Source organism: Ammospiza nelsoni, chromosome 2 (assembly GCF_027579445.1).
Source record: "Ammospiza nelsoni isolate bAmmNel1 chromosome 2, bAmmNel1.pri, whole genome shotgun sequence".
Classification (NCBI taxonomy): domain Eukaryota; kingdom Metazoa; phylum Chordata; class Aves; order Passeriformes; family Passerellidae; genus Ammospiza; species Ammospiza nelsoni.
In genome coordinates this window covers 39787364-39805474 of record NC_080634.1, presented here as the reverse complement: position 1 = coordinate 39805474, position 18111 = coordinate 39787364, and the positions used below count along the sequence as shown (strand labels likewise).

Sequence of the window (18111 nt, the reverse complement as noted above, 5' to 3'; positions counted from 1 at the left end):
ACAGAAGGATCACATTACATGTTCCTCAGCGCAAGGTTTTTAAATGGCATGTTTCTGACATTTATATCAACAGTCAATAAATAAAAAAAAAGTTCCTCCATTTTTTTAACCTCTAGAAAAGTCTGAAACCAGATTTTTTAGTTATAAATCATGAGTGACTTCTAAACCCATGAGAAATTTCATTTTCTATCTAAGGTAGTGGGAAACCACAGATGGAGTTGAAAGGTCAGGAGCTGCAGCAATCCACTTCAGAAGACTTTCTATTTATTTACAGATTTGTATTGGCTCTGACTCCTGGAAATGGAAAGTAAATCCACTAAAGCAAATCTGGAAGTGATTCACACTTCTATCTGGCAAATACTTGCTATGCTTCTGGTTACCACTGTGTATGAACTGGCATATTTAGGAGTGAATGCTGCAACAACAATACTCTTCAACCTACCAATTCTATAAGACATGAGGCAAAGAGCAGCACTATAGGAAGGGACTTGCAGGCTCACCCCCATGGTACAACTGTTTAATACCAAGCTACAACAGCACCCAGATTTGCACATTTACACTGTGCAGAAGGATCCGCAAGGACCAATACAGAGAAGACTCCCAAGCTCCCTGACTGCAATCCACTGTTCTGACCTGAATGGAGAAAAGCCTCTTGTTAAAAGCCAAAAACTAGATCAAGCCTGCTGGAGATAGATCATAGAATCATTTAACTCTCAACTGAAAGATCACTGAGTCCAGCCATTAACCCAGCACTGCAAAGTTGATCACTGAGCCATAGCCATGAGTACAACATCCACACGTTTTTTGAACACTTTCATAAACAGTGATTTCCACCACATTCCTGGGCAGCCTGTTCCAATGGCTCACAACTCTTTCAATGATAAATTTTCCCTAACAGCCAATCTAAACCTCTCCTGGCCATTTCTTCTTGTCCTGACACTCGTTACTTGGAGAACAGACTGACCCCACCTCACTACAAGCTCCTTTCAGACAGTTGTGGAGAGGGAGAAGATCTCCCCAGAGCCTCGTTTTTTCCAGATGCACCATTGTGCACTTATTTACATCTGTAGTGGATGAGACACCATGAGAACAAATGCACAGCTGCATGGTGCAGTGTGTATCCATCATGAAGGCCTGCTTCTCCTCATTTCAACTCCTCAGTATCCATGTGCCTCAGGAAGCAAAAGCACATCTCACTCAACACACAGGGCAACACCACTAACATGATGTAATATTTCAGAAAAATAAAAACAATGCATTTGAGCAGAATTTTGCTGAAAGCACGGACTTGCTTGTAGTCCAGCCTGCTCATATATCAGGATGAATTTGGCCCAGTTTATATCCTAATGATTAGAATGGATGCTGCAGTCATCTTTTCATTAAGGCAGCAGCCAAAAATATTGATTTGTTGTACTTCACACTCCTGCTTACCTTCACAAATTTCAGGAGAATCGGTACATAAGCCAATAGAGTTGGTCAGTTTAAAAGTGACAAATGAACTACACTAAAGTAAATAAACAGCTATCTCCATATAAATTAATTCAATATGTGACTTAAGCCCTTTTCTACAGCTAGAAAGCTGATTCATCATTCAGCAGCATTTAAGTTGCCACCAGTTCAATAGCAGAGTATTAATGTTGCATTTTATTTGACACAGAAGGTCAAATCCTGCATTCAGCTTACAACAGCATGACCTGGAGTAACCCTGAAGCCCTGCCCTCCACATCACCCTGGCTGCAGCTCAGCACCCAAAGTGTTCTCAAAATTGCTTTCAATAAGGCTTACACGGCATTGAACATTTGGGGAAATCAGAAACAAGAATCCAAAACCTCTTGATCTGCTATATTATCTTCTGGATTATCTTCTGGAATGATTAAGTGAAGTGGCACAAGTTGGCTCATTTTCACATAACACTCATGAAAGAGTGAAAGGCAGAAAAATCTTTGCATCTTGGGAGATTTGGGGCATTTTTGCCTCCACAAAATATATTTCAATTTTAGAAAGAAAGTATATTTGGAACACTGAGCACAATTTCCATTCCCATTAAAACACGATTTGTGCTTTACTGAACAAGGGACCTAACTTATTCTAAGCCATCACCTCTACTAGGGTAGGCACAGGGTAAAAAACTGCTTATTTTTATTTATGAGTGACACGCAGTGAGTTACTGTCCATACCAGCTCCTTTAAGTTCAATAAATCTCGAATGCTGAGATTTCTGTATCAATAGTGCAGCGTTGGCACCAACCTCCCCATACTTTATAAAGAGCCCATTGAGATTAAGTTGATACAACTCAATAAATAGGTAGGATGACATTTTCAAATGCAGGAGCTTAATATTTAAACACATGTCCAAATGTCTAAATAATGTTGCCTGAATGCCTTCTGCTACTCTCAGCACTGTAGGATATGTGAGTTTCTAACATTCCTGGAAATTACACTAGTTGCCCTCTTGACTTGTGACACTCAAGTCTGATGTTTCTGGACATAAGGTTTTGACTGCAATCATCTGTGTACAGCTGCAGCAGCAAGGCTGTAGCAAAAATAGAATAAAAATATTTTTCTCTGCTTATACTATGAGAGTCACAGCACTTGTGATGTCGTCTGTTTTTCATAATGTTCAGTTTAGAAAGTTGACATTTGATTAAACAGTTTGAATCTGCCAAAACATACATTTTAATCTTATGTTTAATACCACATTCTCAATTAAAAGCTTCAGAAGAAGACATACAAACCACAGTAAACCCACAGCCCTAACATATTTAATATAATTTCTGAAACTGTTGACTAATATTTTCTAATTTCCTCACTACTTCTAGTGGTGCACAGCTGCACCATTACTGCCAACAACTATCAGACATTTAAAAAGCCCGTTTTTAAGTGTTTTACTAAACACACTTTTATATTTAGTATTTTGAACATTTTCCAATAGGGTAGTATGGTAATAAAGTTCAGCATCTGAAGAAGCTTCCCTATATTAACAATGCTTTCTAACATCAGTATTTATAATGCTACTGGCACCAAAGGAAAACTAGCGCAGGTCATTTACAGCTATGAATATTTCCCTGGATTTTTACCTTTTATGTAAGCACACCAACACTGATAAACACAAGAAAGAGTATTACAGAGGATGGTGTGTCATTCCAGAATAACTTCCATGAAAAATTACTCCCAGCAACTAGAACAAGGCCAAAAATAGGTTTTAGGACAAAATAATCTTTCTCTCATGCCCCTTATTTCATTGGGTTTAACACTGGATCTAAAGTCATGAGTACTGTGATGTTTTGGAGGGGGCCTGAGTAATTTACAGTGATCAACAGATAACGCAGTGACTGTAAGCGAGTCATTCTGTAACTATCACTGCCTTCTAAATGGAGCCCTCACATAGCTGCTGAAAAGATATGTGTATAATTTCACATCCACAGAGTGATGAATGTAAGCAGGTAATTAAATCATGTCCTTGCTGTGCCTGGAAAATCCTTACTTATAATTTTATCTTGCCCGTTAAGAAGAACTGAATTTCTCATTAAGGGTAGAAAACAATTATGCCTCAGCTTTACTTTTGAAAAAAACCTCTATGAAGGGGAAATTAGAAACAAAACTCACCAGTTTCTTCATCGATGCTGAATCTCCCCAGTCCACTGCCATCCCTGATGGAATACTGGATCTCCCCATCTCTTCCAGAGTCCTCATCTCGAGCAACAACTTGCAAAACACTTGTACCAATGCGAGAGTTTTCCTTTACAGATCCAATGACAGCAAAGTCAGGAAAATAAGGGGTATAAAGATTTTCGTTGACATCCACCACTTCAACTTCCACAAAAGAAAGAGAAGAGAGAGAAACCGGGCGCCCCTTGTCCTTGGCACGCACTGTCAGGTTGTAGAACTGCTGCTTCTCGTAGTCGAGCTCCTTGTTGAGGCGGATGGCGCCGCTGGCCTTGTCGATCTCAAAGCGCCCGTTGTAATCGTTCACCAGCGAGTAGCGCACTTGGCCTCCCAGGCCCAGGTCTGGATCGTGAGTTTCCAACCAAGCTATGACAGTGCCAACTGGCAGGTCCTCAAGCACCTTCACGTTGTAGCTGGATGGGATAAAGGCTGGAGAGCAATCGTTAACGTCATCCAAAAAAACCTTCAGAGGCACAACGGAAAACTGCTGATGGCCACTCTCTGCTCTGTCCCGAGCCTCAATCTTCAGGGTGTAGTTTGCTTTTGCTTCCCGGTCTAGTTGATCTGAAACATACACCACTCCTGTGGAACTGTTGATAGCAAATTGATGGGTGTCTGTCAGTACTGAGTAAGTCACTTCACCATTAGATCCTAAGTCTTTATCTCTGGCTTCTACCTGGATAATCTCTGTACCAAGACTTGTACTTTCTAAAATATTAACCGAGTAACTGTCCTGTAGAAAAACAGGCTTGTTATCATTTGCATCCTCCACAGTGACAGTCAGCAGTCTCCATGCAGATTTCTGTGGATTACCTAAATCATAAATTGTAATATTAAGGAGATAGAGCTCTGTTTTTTCACGGTCCAAGGGCATGAGAACACTAAGTATCCCCATCTCCATGTCAATGTTGAAACAACTATCTACATTACCATCAGAAATTGTATAAAGTACTCTTCCATTAAAGCCTGAGTCGGCATCATAGGCTTTTATCCTCAGGATGGTGGCACCAACCGGCAGATCTTCTGAAACCTTCACGTCAGTAGGAAAGGATTTATCAAAATGAGGTGCTTGCCTGTTGACCGAATAAAAATCAAGAAAACCATCTTCCAAATTCAGCTTCACATTTGCTTTTGCCTTTTTGAGCAATTTTTCTGCTAGCTTCTGAGCAACTCTAGTTTCTCTACAGCTAAAGGTCTTTGAAGACACTTTCCCATGAACTACTGAAATATTAACAAACATAGCATCAGCAAAGTTCTCTCCATCAGTTGCCGTTATCTTAAGGCCAAAATTGCTATTCTTTATGCCAGAGTTAACAAGAGATTTTTTAAGCTGCAGGACACCAGAGTCTGGACTTAAATAAAAAAGGCCAAGTTCATTTCCAGAGATTATTTTGTACTTCACAAGCTCTAACTCATCTATGTCTATTGCAGAAACAGCAGTGATGTGACCACCAACAGGAAAATCAGATGAAATCACTCCCTGACAGGCCACTTTTTCAAAGAGGGGCTTGTTGTCATTGACATTGCCAATGTATATGGTGACATTCACCTCACTCTCGTGGCGGTAGGGAGAACCCCAGTCGGATGCTCTCACAATGAACCTGTAACTTTCTGGTGAGGACTCAAAATCCAGTTCTTCAGATGTGCTGATGACACCTGTAAACTGGTTTATCGTAAATGGCAGTGAGTTCAGACTGGCAATACTGTAGGTGATGTATCCATTCTCTCCCCTGTCTTCATCAACTGCTGACACTGCCAAAACGCTGGACCCCACTGGGACACTTTCATTGACAAATGAGCTGTAGGAGAGCTGCTGGAACTCTGGAGTGTGATCGTTGGCATCCTCTAACCTGACAGTAACCTGGGCTTTTAAATCACCACCTTTGTTTGCATATACTTCTAATTCATAGAGGTCCTTCTCAATGATTCTCAAAGGACGAGCAGTAGTAATAAGGCCTGTGTTGGGATTGATCTTAAAATACTCAGCGTCCTCACTTGGAGATAGTCTGTATTCCACACCCTGTGGCTCAGGAATCAGCTTAACTACTGCAACCACCACACCAGGAGGTGAAAATTCACTGATGTAAATATCATATGCTTCCTTTTCAAACTTCAGGGGGATACTTTCTTTCTTGGGACTAGCAATGTGGACCAGTTTGACGGCAGAGAATTTCTGAGGAGATCCTTTGTCCTTAGCTTGGAGAGTGAGGTTGTAACCATAAGGGAAGCTGTCCCAGTCAATAGGCTTTCTTTCCTTGATTTTGTACTCATTCATCCATTTCCCTTCTTTAGTCAGAAAGAATTGCTCTAGAGGATCTCCAGCAACAATAGAAACAGATTCAATTTCTCCATTGGCTCCTTCATCTAGGTCATCAACATTAACAACTGCATAGGTAGGTTCCTTGTCTGATGGGGAGGGAATGTGGGTTACTACACTTATTGTTGGGGCATGTTCGTTTATACGTTCAATGTGAACATAAAGCTTGGCAGTGCTGCTTACACCATTGTTTCCATACAGCTTCATCCCACGGTCCACTGCCAGAATCTCAAGGTCGTATCTGTTTTTCTCATCATAATTTAACCGGCCACTTAAGGAGATAACACCACTCGTAGGATGAACTGAGAAGAGATCAACTTTACCTTTAAAGTAATAATAAAATTCACCGTTGGACCCAATATCCGCATCTGTTGCGGTCACCTGTGCAATGCTAGTCCTTAAGGGAGTGCTTTCTGCTATTGTGACAGAGTACGTGGTTGGTGAAAACAAAGGTCTTAGGTCATTCATATCCAAAACCTGGATGTTCACTTTTGTCCATGTTTCCAAGTCCTCTCCCCTGACAGACCCTTTAACCATCAATAAATAGCTGTCCTGGATTTCTCTGTTCAATATCGCAGAATTCCCACCTTTAGTCCTTATTCTGAGGAAGCAGAAGTCAGCAATGATGACTTCCTCTGCTTTAAAAAAGCCCTCATCATCACCAGACACTATTTTGTACTTGATATCCCAGGAAAGGTCAGCCATGGTAATGCCCATCCTCGTCTGACTGTTGACATAGGTCCTGGCTGCAGAATTCTCGTACACTGTGGCATTGTAAGTGGAATGTGTGAAGTGAAAGCCAGGCGGGGCAGTCCCCTGAGCCACCTGGCAAACCAAGGCCAGGAACTTGACAATCAGAAGGGCAAGGCATGACGGAGGTAGCCGTGAGCCTGACCAGCGGCCCATATTCACGTCCATCACATCATTCTTTCACCCTGTGACAGAGAGGAAAAACAGGAAATAGTTGAACAAGAGATAAAAACTGAACTGTGAAGTGACATGTCAAAATTACTTACTAAATTTCTAATTGAAAGTAAAATCTATGTAATATCAATTCACCACATCTTTAACAAAACAGAAAGAGAGAACACTATACACACACAGACATATAATCACACCAGCTCTGGGTATTTTCACATCTGTCTGAGTAGTATATATGCAAGTCCACACACACACACATTTATATATAACTACATACATGTATGTATGCACACATTTTTAAAAGACCCTACCACATCCATTTACACATGCATACAGTCCAGAATAATAATCACAGAAAAAAAAAAATTAAAAACCACTATGCGTATTTGTATAAATTTATATCAAATGATGAACCACATACAGAAATTATTTTTTCTTATTTACCGCAGCTCCAACAAAGCCTAAACTTGTTTCTTTTCAGAGCATATTGGAAAATTCATTTTCAGTCCCAACATTCGGAAGAGAGACAGGATTTTCATATGTATGTATTACAGTCATAGTCAAATGCTACTTTTTTTTTATGATCAGTTAAGAATGATGAAATTTGAGCCATCAAGAACAAGTAGAATAAGAAGGTCATTATGCAGTCATTACTTTAAATACAAATGCCTTCAGAAAAGGCCCAGTGCCTCACCTCAAGAATCTAAATTGTGAGGTTAAGCAGAGACAGAGTAAGTGGAGGCACTGGCTGAAGGTTACTGGAGGCTACTGCAGAAGGTGGGAGCCAAGTCCTGCTTATCTATCGCTTTGTCCTTGAAAGCAGAGGAAAGGAGCCTGAGGAAACTAGGCAGGCGCTATCATAAGGCAATGTTACAAAGTACATGCACTGCTACTACTGAAAATCATAAAAATCGATTTCAAAAGGCAAGGATTGAAAGACCCCCTGCACACACACATTGATATTATTGTCATTTAAAAGCTACTTGAAAATGTAGTTTTCTCCAAGGTAGAACACAAGGAGGAAAAGGATAGGAAATATTGTCAATGACACAGGTTAATTTAAACTTCCAACAAGATTTCAGCTTCACCAAAGAGATTTATAAATTGCATGCAAGTTTTGGAATATGAATTCATATTATTTGTCACCTCCAATGTAACGGAGGAACTACTGCAGTTTCGGTACTAACAACAAACAATTTATCATACTGATGTTGCAATGTCCACACACAACACTTCACTTCCTGATCCCACAGTCTATATCCCATTGTTTAACATGCTGATCAATTTGGTCAATTCTCCCAAGTGTTTGTCAAAGCACTCATCTTGCAATCACTTATTTTCACATGCAGTTCTCCCCCTGCCTCTGTTTCCTTCTTATTTTCTTTGCAATTATTAAAAAAAAAAAAAAGAAGGAAATAAACTTTTTAAAAAGAGAATAAAAATGTAAGATTATTATCACCTTCTGGACCTGCATTCCCCCCAGTAGCCAGTGAATTTCATTTGTGGCAGTTCCTTTTCTGAATTTGCCCACTCAATTCCTAGGCACATAGCATGTGAGTCCTATGATCAACATCTTGTTCCATACAGTTCATACATCAAATAAGCACAATTCTCCAAAATGCTTAGGGTACATGAGGGAACAGGTTGACTTCCAGAAGTCCCAGGATGGAATTTGTCTATTTCATATAGGCAAGATTATTTTATTGTTGTTACCATTTTATACAGCTGAAAGACCAGCAGTGGCATCTTCTTCTTCAGCACAACAAGCATTCATCAATTTAATCCACCAGTATGAAAATATCAAAGTCCCTTATTTCATGGGGCTTTATGGGATCACTTTTGAGTACTGAAACTAAAAGCTGTTGCCTCAGACTAGTGTGGGAGATGATGCTAGTTGTATTTATATTATATATATATGTATTTACACAACATACAATAAACTGCTGAGGAAATTCAGCCAATGAAAATGGGAAATTCTAATGAGACAGCTCTCATGGGAAAATAAAGGGCTGGAGCTTTTCTGTGATGTGTATTATTAAAACAATCAACAGACAATCACTGCATTGCTGCCTTTCATGAAGAGCATTTCAGCATCCTTTGTCTACACCACAATACCCGTCTCTCCCCCTGCTAAGAGAGAGAATTTTTGCTGGCTTACAAAAGACACTGATGTTACATTTCATATGAGCATCTAGACTTCTTTCACCACAGTTCAGTAACTTCCTAGAAATTCATTTTCCAATTCTTTGAAGTAAGGAAATGAATTGTCTTATCCTATTTGTCTCATTTGGTGGTTTAGTTTCTCCTGTCCATGCCATAGTTCAGCATGAGCAGGTTTCTCTCTACCTTTCAGGGCCATCAACAACACGTTTGCAAGTCCAGCATAACTGGAAATCAGTTTCCCTGAGAATATCATTGTTAAAAAAAAAAAAACAAACTATTTGAAACTTTACTTTCAGCCCTACCCAATGTGACAGACAGCTGTGGCAGACAGGCATCAAAGGAGATACTCACAAAGCTCTGCAATTAGGGGAAATGAAAAAGTTGTGTATATCCTAGGCAATAAAACACAACCACCTTATACTCCTATTCCATTTATCTTATAATTTTTAAAGAAAGCTGGGGCTAAGACCTTATCTCAAACACACTGCTGCAAGCTCAGTCATGCCAATAGTCCACCAAGTTTTAGAGGTTCAGTGCAATGAATACCAGTCCCGAAACACTGAATTCCACCTAGAAGCAGCAGATGTATATGTGTGCTATTGAAAGCACATTTTAGCTATGTGTACATATGTATACACAGACACACAGATTATGCATTTTTAGGTAGAATTTAATGGTTGGCACTAGAAAAACTGGACTTTCACATCAGGCAGCACTTTCAGGGTTTGATTTCATCTCAAATGTGGTATGCAGAGTTGTAACAAGCTCCCCATTGAAGTTATTCATCTATCCATATGGCTATCACTATTATATTATATGAAAGTCCCAATGGATGAGCTATTAAGCTGCCACTTGGGCAACCCAAGAATGTTTTATTCATTTACTGAATTCCTTTCTTCTGGGATATTTGTTTTTAAGAGTTCATAACACATACATACTTAACACACAGGAAATGTAACAAGATATGTTACAGAAACAAAGTACAAAGCAACCGGCAGTAAATTAGGAGGCATTTCTTTAAAGGCACTTCTTGTCAAAAAATGTTATGTTTAAAGTGAAGAGAAAGGTTGTGACTATTTTTGCTTGATTTTAAGATGTTTGGGCAGGAGCTACTAAAAGAAATATTCCCTAGTACTGCTCAGCATGGTTAGTATGAAGGGGAAAAAAAAAGGGAAAAAACACAAAGGAAATTAAATAAAAAGGGAACAGGGAAAAAGGAAAAAGGTAAAAGCTTTCTGAGAAAAGAAAATTGCTCTACGATAGCAGCAGAGTCTTAAAGTAAACAAATCCCATCTAACTACCCAACAAAGTGAAAAAAAACAACACAAGATAGGAGTCCAGAATCTTCCCACTCTACCACTCATAAAATTCTCTGGCCTTGAAGTGGGAAGGAAAAAATGGAAAAATAGAACAGTGTGTCTTGATTTTTAATACTCTTTAAAATAAATTTAAATCATGGAGGGCTCTATGATTTTAAATTCAATTAATCATTTGAGTCATTTTCCTTTGCTCCTTGAACAAAGCTGGCTAACTACATGAACCAAATCTTGCAGAATAGCTGCAAGGACCTGTAGGTGGCTGGTACTCCTTAGAGGAATTGAGAGAGGTATGATCATCATTCCTTTATCTCATCTTGGCTCTGGCAACCTCCAGTCTGGGCTGCATCCAAACATAACACCCCACCAGACAGAGAAGGAAGGCTGAAGTCCCACAAACTTCCAGGATTCCTGCACACCAAAAATGTGGTTCTAACTCAGTGTGTAGATATGAAAGAAGTGCTATCTGTTCCCTGGTTTGACTCCTTCTCCCTAGGCTAATTTTTCTAATTCCAAAGACCTCCACATCATAAAATACTCAGGAAAGAAAACAGTGCATATATCTCTTGGGTAAACAAGAGCCAAAAGGTCTTTTATAGATATAAGGAATATAGCAGGCAAATTTCTTCAGCAAACAGGAGGAATAAGCTTTTAGTAGGCGACAGAAGGGGTAACAAAAGTGCCTCCTCCTCTCTCCCTACTTTGCCTCCAAGCCCAGTTATACTCTGAGAGCATGTTTCCAGTTGGCCATTAGGCAAATTAATTCAGGCAATGTAACTAGCTAATACAAAATAACCATTAAAGACTTTTTTACATGTCCTTTGAAGACAGAAGAAACTCATTTGTGCTTTAACTTCCAGCTTCAATGAAGGGTGAAGAACCCAATGGAGCTCATATATAGGTCCTCTGGGCTATCAGAAGTAAAAAAGTTTCTTGACTTCAGATAAATTTCTGAGAGTCGATGTATTTACGCACCTATGTGTATGGTGGAAAAAAAAAAGGGGGCCAAGAAACCTTGACTGCAAGATTTTCATCTTAATTTGCATTTCTCTTGGTGAAGCTGGGAAAGAACACATCTCTTAACACAGGACAGGACTGGAGACCTCATGGTATGAACAAATACTACAATTCGGAATTACTGTTGCTTCCTTGAGAGAGTTGACACAATTCTCTAGGCAGCTTTACAGCAAAAACGGTGTATTTGAAAATGTAAAGGTACTTTTGGGAAGCAGAAGAACAGTAACATCACATGCACATGAAGTCTAAGTAGTATATAGAGAAGTCATGTGTCTGCTCCAGAACAGAAGCTCTTGATTTCTTTGGAAGTGGCCTTAATCTTTCAAGGTAACTCCTGCCATTAAAACATCAACATCAGCTAATTTATTCTCATGGTCTAACCATCAAAACACAAGGCATGAAACCCCTTCTCAGTGTTCTTTTCTATCCACAACAGCAATTTGACCACACAAAACCTTCTATATGATCAGGCCATTAGGAGCTGCAAAAAGAATACAAGGAAGATTGCAAAGCATTGGGGTAGGTTTGCAGTTGTCACCTACGAAAGGCTTGCATCAAGCTGCATCAGTGAAAGAAAAAGAACTGTCAACAAATCCACTGTCAATACTGCAACCAGGAGGTGAGAGTCCATGTAGGTCAGTGCCCTCTTGGAAGAAGTATCTTCCATAGCACAGAACCATTGAAAACTCTTCTGAACTCATGGGTATTATTAATTAGGCATTTGGAAGATACCAATCGAGGAGTTTAAAGATGAAGGTGTCATTCTACCTGCAAAGCTGAAATACAGACTAGAGAGACATGGATTTTTTAACTCTCCTCTCATTACACAGGCAGTATCATTCACATGTTGTCAAACTAATAGTGAGTAATGGAAAAAAACATGTTTGAACAACACTTCCCCTAGCCAGACAACTTCCTTGCACTACATAGTAATTCACCCAGTTAGGAAAGGCTAACCATTTACTGGTCAGGAAAAGAAGTCAGAATACAGAATAGGAATTTGGAACATGTGCCATACAGAAATGAATTAAAGATTTGTGTTCCAGTCTAGGCAGGAGGCAAAAAAAACCTTAGTGACACTGACAGATTTACAACAGGAGATATATTCATGGAGCTACCTGCTCCCCGATGAGCACGAAGATCTGCTTTTCCATATATATATGATTATATCATGATGTGTTTATCCCCAGAAGAGAAGGTGAAGACAAAATGATCATTTCTGCAGAGTAAGCCCTTGCAAGAGACAGCCCTATAAATCCTAACCCTTCTCAGAGCTGCAAATCCTCCTGCTGCCTGCATGTCATTCCACACAGCAGACAGGCCGCTCAGCGTGTAGCAAGTGTAATTCAGGCCGTCCCTAGGAAGTGAAGATTTAGCCACCCAGCCGTATGTTATGAATAACTTTGTTTTGCTAGCAGGTGCTGGGGATTTTTTCCATACAACACCAATTTTTGCCAAGTATCAGTTCATCAGCAAATGCTTCCACCTGCGAGCAGGGGCTGAGCATCATTTTTCTTCCCAAATAAAGGGTGCAAAGGGTCTGTTGGACTCTCCCTTTCCCAATGAGGATGAAATGTGGGTGGAGGAAAATGTAGGAGGAGGGGGGAGGAATAATTGGCCGCCATGTGAGATCCGTCAAAAGTGAATTCCTGGGAGCCACCTTACAAAGGACTTGAGCTTGTCCCTTGGTGGTCTGCCTCCAGGGAAACAAAGGCTGCTATCCAGTTTTCACGCTTTGTGTATCTCAAATCCCCCCGGGGCCTGCTTCTTACTCACTGTAAAACAGGGATGCTTTGGGGCAGTTTCAAAAGGAGCCAGTTATTTTCATGGGGGCTTCCTTATGGAACACATTCAATGATACTATTTCTTGCTTATCTGCCTTTCTTTTTTTCCCCTTAGGTATTATTCATAAATCTACTTTGACCCCTGTCCAAGGAGTTCTAGCTTGCAAGTTCTTTCAAGGAGTAATGTCAGCAGCAAAACCTAGCATTGATGAATCCCACTCCTGTCACTGCTGGTCTTTCCCCAGCTCTCCCTTCACCACAAGTAAATCTGGATCCCCTCCAAGCCGACAGTTTTTTACCAAGCTGCACCTCTGATCCTTAGGGGCAAGAGCTCTTCTCATACACCCAGAGGCTGCTGAGGATGGGGAGCAGGACCACAGCCTGCCATGGGGCACATTCCAGCTGCACACAGTGGGACTTGAGCAGTGATTTGACTGGGCTTTCTGTCCTTACCATAATGCAAATAATAATGCTAATAATGCATAATAATAATAATACAACAATTTGAGATGAAATGGTCTTTGTACAAAACCCTAGAGCAATCCAAATCTCAGCTTTTTTACAGTATCAGGTGAAACACAGCAACGAAATGAGGACTTTTTGAGCTGCAGCACTGATGTGAAGGTGATGTACTTGCAGCTTAAAAACATATTCCACCTTTGCCACACAAGGCTCAGTTCCCACCATGAACTCTCTTCCAGGGTTGTTTTCCTACAAACTCACACCCACTAGTCCCAGCTGCTGCTGGTTGCTGCCTCTGGTCTGCTCTGTGTTTGGGATACTGCACATACTCCTTCTGACAGCCTGCAGAGGCTTGTATAAACTATTTAGATACGGTTTATAGTAAGAAAGAAGTCCATGAGATTTACAACTACTGTTTCCAGGGCCATAAATAGGTATGTAGGTATAAGGACAGCAGAAAGCTGTTACTCTCAGAGGAAAAAAATATTATATATCTCCCTCAGACACTCTGTGTGGGGAGGCAGGGCAGCTCAAATGGTCTAGACCTTTATAGATGGGCAAATGAAGGGAGATTGAAAATAGAGATGCATATACAAAAGCTTCTTCACTGTTGACACCTCAATATAAAACACACAACATAAAATGGAGATTAAGGAAAAACACTGTCAGGTTGGACTAGATGATATTTAAAGATCTCTCCCAACCCTAACCATTATATGGACCTATGATCATGAGATGCCAAATCAAAATCATGATAGTCCAGTAAGGACTTTACAAAGAGACTGTAGGATAAAGCTTTTCACTCCACACCAAACAAGACATATGAGAGTAGCCAGCTACCTTTAAATAAAAACACAATTAAACAGAACAATCACTTGAGAACTAGCTAGATCTTACTAACCTAGTCAGGAAGAAAGAAAAAACAAATCTTGAGGCTAGGAATTGGATTATTGGTTTTGCAGTGCCGTATCTCTTCAAGAGAGCTGTGACACACAGTAACACAAAGAGATCATGATGGAAGTGGAAGGAGAAAATATTTTGATTGAGATTCTCAACAAGTTTGAGATTTGAGAACAAAATCCAGATTTAGCAATGAACATTTTTCTTTCGGTAGGGCAGGAATCTGCAGGGTGCTGGCACCTCCCGCTGTGTCACAGGCTGACACGGAGCAACGCACCAGAGCTGTCTAAACCACCTAGAGATCCCTACACGGGTCTGGCTGCCAGGCACTGCAGAGCAGCCCCCTTCCTGAAAGCCAGCTCCCCAAAATCTGCCTCTCAGTGGCCCTCTGATGAAACAGTCTCTGAAAACTTGGACAAACTGTAAAAGCCCACAACTGCTCACAAGAAGAAAGAAACAGAAAAAGTGATTGTTGAAAAATACAGTGGCTGCTCTCCAACTTTTTCTGAAAAAAAAAAAAAAAATCAGAACGTTTGTCACTTGTTTTAAGGGGCAGTATTTAGAGAGATGGCTCTTGCCATTACTTTTTAAAACTACATCCAGCTCTGGCCATAACAGTTGGTTAACCTGCATAAGTAAAAAGCAATGTACAGCTACATCAGGTCAAATAAACCATACTTTCTCTCAGGTAAGTGAAATACATACTGCAGACATCACGTGGGAAATAGGTTTAAGGCTAACTGCATCTACTTTTCTAACAGTTCTGAGAGAAACCTAGACATTTCCTTCCAGCTCACGTGTTAAGGTTCAATCACTGCAAGAAGAAAAGCTCTCCAAAAAGCTGGCCTTGGACAGCTATCTTCATTAGAAATGCCCAAATCCATACAAGGTGCTAAATCCAATTATTTTGAAGAGAATATAACAACACACTAGTTTTGATGCACAAAAGGGCATGCTTGTGGCACTCAGAGAGACAGATCTGTCTTGGCTGTGTGGAAGAGCCTCTGGTGCCACCTCCACCAGTCACCACCACCCAGAGAGCAGCCCTAAAGGGAAAAGCACAGCACTGGAAGCCTTCAGCATCCTGGAACTCCTTCTACATTCAAACATTTCATCCCTACTGAAACCACAACTCTGCCCCCCTCCCATGGTCGGCTCATGCACAGATATTTGAGATGACAACCACTCTCCAGCTAACCATACATTAACTCAAACCACCACAGCTTCAGCTTTCCAACTCGGCCAGTTCAGCCACCACAGCTGGGAGTCCCCCAAAGCCAGTTGCGTGTTTGGAAAGGTTCAGCTTTGCAGACACGGCTCAATTAAAAGCTCCACAGAGCACAGATCACTATTTAAATCTGAACTGTTCGCTTTTCTTTATTTATAGCAAAACCATTAATTGCTAATCACATATTTGTTTGCTGGAAAACCAAGGCTCCAAAATAAACACCAAGTTTAAAGACTGTTCACAGAACACTGAAGGGTATCAGGAACAGTGCTAAAAATGTAAATCAGAAACATCAAAACACATCAGGACTTCAACTGAAGGAACAAACAACCCATTATTTCTGTGCCAGAAAAGAGGTTACCCATAAGCCGCCAGTAACCCACAGAGTCATCTACAGTCCAGCAGTTATTTATGTCCTGAAGAATAACACAGAGCATGGCAGAGTATCTGTTGAAAATATCTTCATGGCAATCAGCATATGTGAGATTAAATGAGGGATCTCTTAATGCAGATTTTTGATAATCACCTTGGAAAAGTGCCTTTAAAATATTTGGCAGAAGAGGCTGAACCTCAGAAAAAGTGTATTTTCATTTACAATCCAATTTCAAATGCCAAAATAATACAAAATTTGAGAAAGAAGAAAAAAGAAACCCAGCTTTCTTTTAGCTCTCCTCACTAGCAGAGTTCCACACTTCCCTCTGGAGAAGCATGTTCCTCAAATATCTACAGGAGCAGTGCATGGAAAACCAGGGGATACAGCCATACAGAGCTGCGATCTGCCCTTTCTCTATCAAAGGGCACAGCAGCCCAGGCTTCATGGAGAGCCTCGCAACCAGGAACACTGGGAAGCAGGAACAAACTTCCATGGCAGACTGCTATCTACCTCCTGAAATCCCTGTGGGTACTGGACTTCTCTGGGGCACCCACAGTCAATGGCTGTCACAAAAGCTTCCACTGCAAAGTGCCTCCACCTGCCCTGACAGCACTGCCCTTGAGGACCCTGATTTTCGTGCATACTTGAAGGTCAGGTTAGTGCAAGCACTTAGCCCATTTCCAGCTGAGGCAACAGGCACAGTGTCTCAAGCCCCTTGCTCCAGGGTGCACAGGAAAACCCTCCCACACACTCCAGCTCTCACTGCCTTGCTATGCTGCCCTCGATGCCTGCAAAGTCTAGGGCAGGAAGGTTTCCCTACAAAGCAATACTTGCCAGCATTTATGGCCTAAATTCCCAGAACAGAAGGTCATAGAGTTGTGTTTCTCACCGCCACTGCCACAGCTACCATTCAAAACTCATAATTTATTCACAGGAGCTTGGGCTTGGTGAGGAGTTTGGGTTTAGTCTTCACAATTACATGTAGATCTTGGAAAGTTAAGTGGACGCTGATCATGAAATGGAGTCCAGTAAGGCAGAGGTAATAATAATAAGAATAACACCAACAATAGGGTTGTGACTCCATTATGTTGCTTACAATGGCAGCCACCAAGAAAAACAGCTGGATGTCAATGTCTCATCCTTTTCTATTTGTTCTCCTGGAGTCAGGATCACATGCAGCCAAAGGTCAAGTTGCAAAGCTATGCTCCAAAATCCCAGGCACACCATACACTGCCTGGAGTAAATCACCTAAACATGCAAGGCAAGTTCAGGCCCAGTCCCCTGACCATGAATTCATCATCTCTTCCTCCTGTGCATCAGTTTGCTGTCAGACTCCTTGGTCTGGCTATTCCCTGCCTGCTGGTGCCACAGCAAGTCCCTGGGGATAAGTCTTCCTAATAGAGCCACCCCATCCCTTAGACACTTTGACAAGCAGAGAAATTGCTAGTGAAGTGACCACATCACATGCTAAACATCCATCCTCGTGCTTGCCAATAAATGGGGCACATCCCATGTCCCCAAGCTGCTGACACATGTTCTAAAACACAGTCAGTCACTGGGTCTACACCTTCTGTTTGTTCACTCAGTGGGGAGTAATCAGTGCTAGCACCCCCATACCATCCCACCTGTTCCCTCAACCCAGGCATGGCTATTCCATGCTGCTCCATCACTCCTGCCTCACCCCAAAGGTGCTGTGAGGGTGCGCAGCTCTCAGGAGATGTGCTAGGTTAGTGCTTCTTACAGCATCCCACAGAAGAAAGCTCAGGCCATATATTCACCATTTTTCTTGCCCTTTTTCTTTTGACAAGAGACAGGGAAAACTGCTCAGATGAGCAGCCATAAATAACAACTCCAGCCTAAATAACAACTCTTTACTCATGCCCAGTGAGGCTCTCTGCTCCTCAATTTGAAACCTCAATTTAAATAGAAGTTCCACATTACAAGGCATTACTTGCAAATAGCTCC

General features: G+C 41.1%; 1 protein-coding gene across 1 annotated transcript in view; it reads right to left on the bottom strand.

The window, feature by feature from the left end:
* FAT3 (FAT atypical cadherin 3) overlaps positions 1-18111 on the bottom strand; it is a 394792-nt gene that overhangs the window by 301380 nt on the left and 75301 nt on the right. The window contains exon 2 of the mRNA XM_059466196.1: positions 3606-6917. Within this exon, the coding sequence (XP_059322179.1) occupies positions 3606-6900 (3295 nt within the window). The 5' untranslated portion in view covers positions 6901-6917. The remainder of the gene's footprint in view (positions 1-3605; positions 6918-18111) is intronic.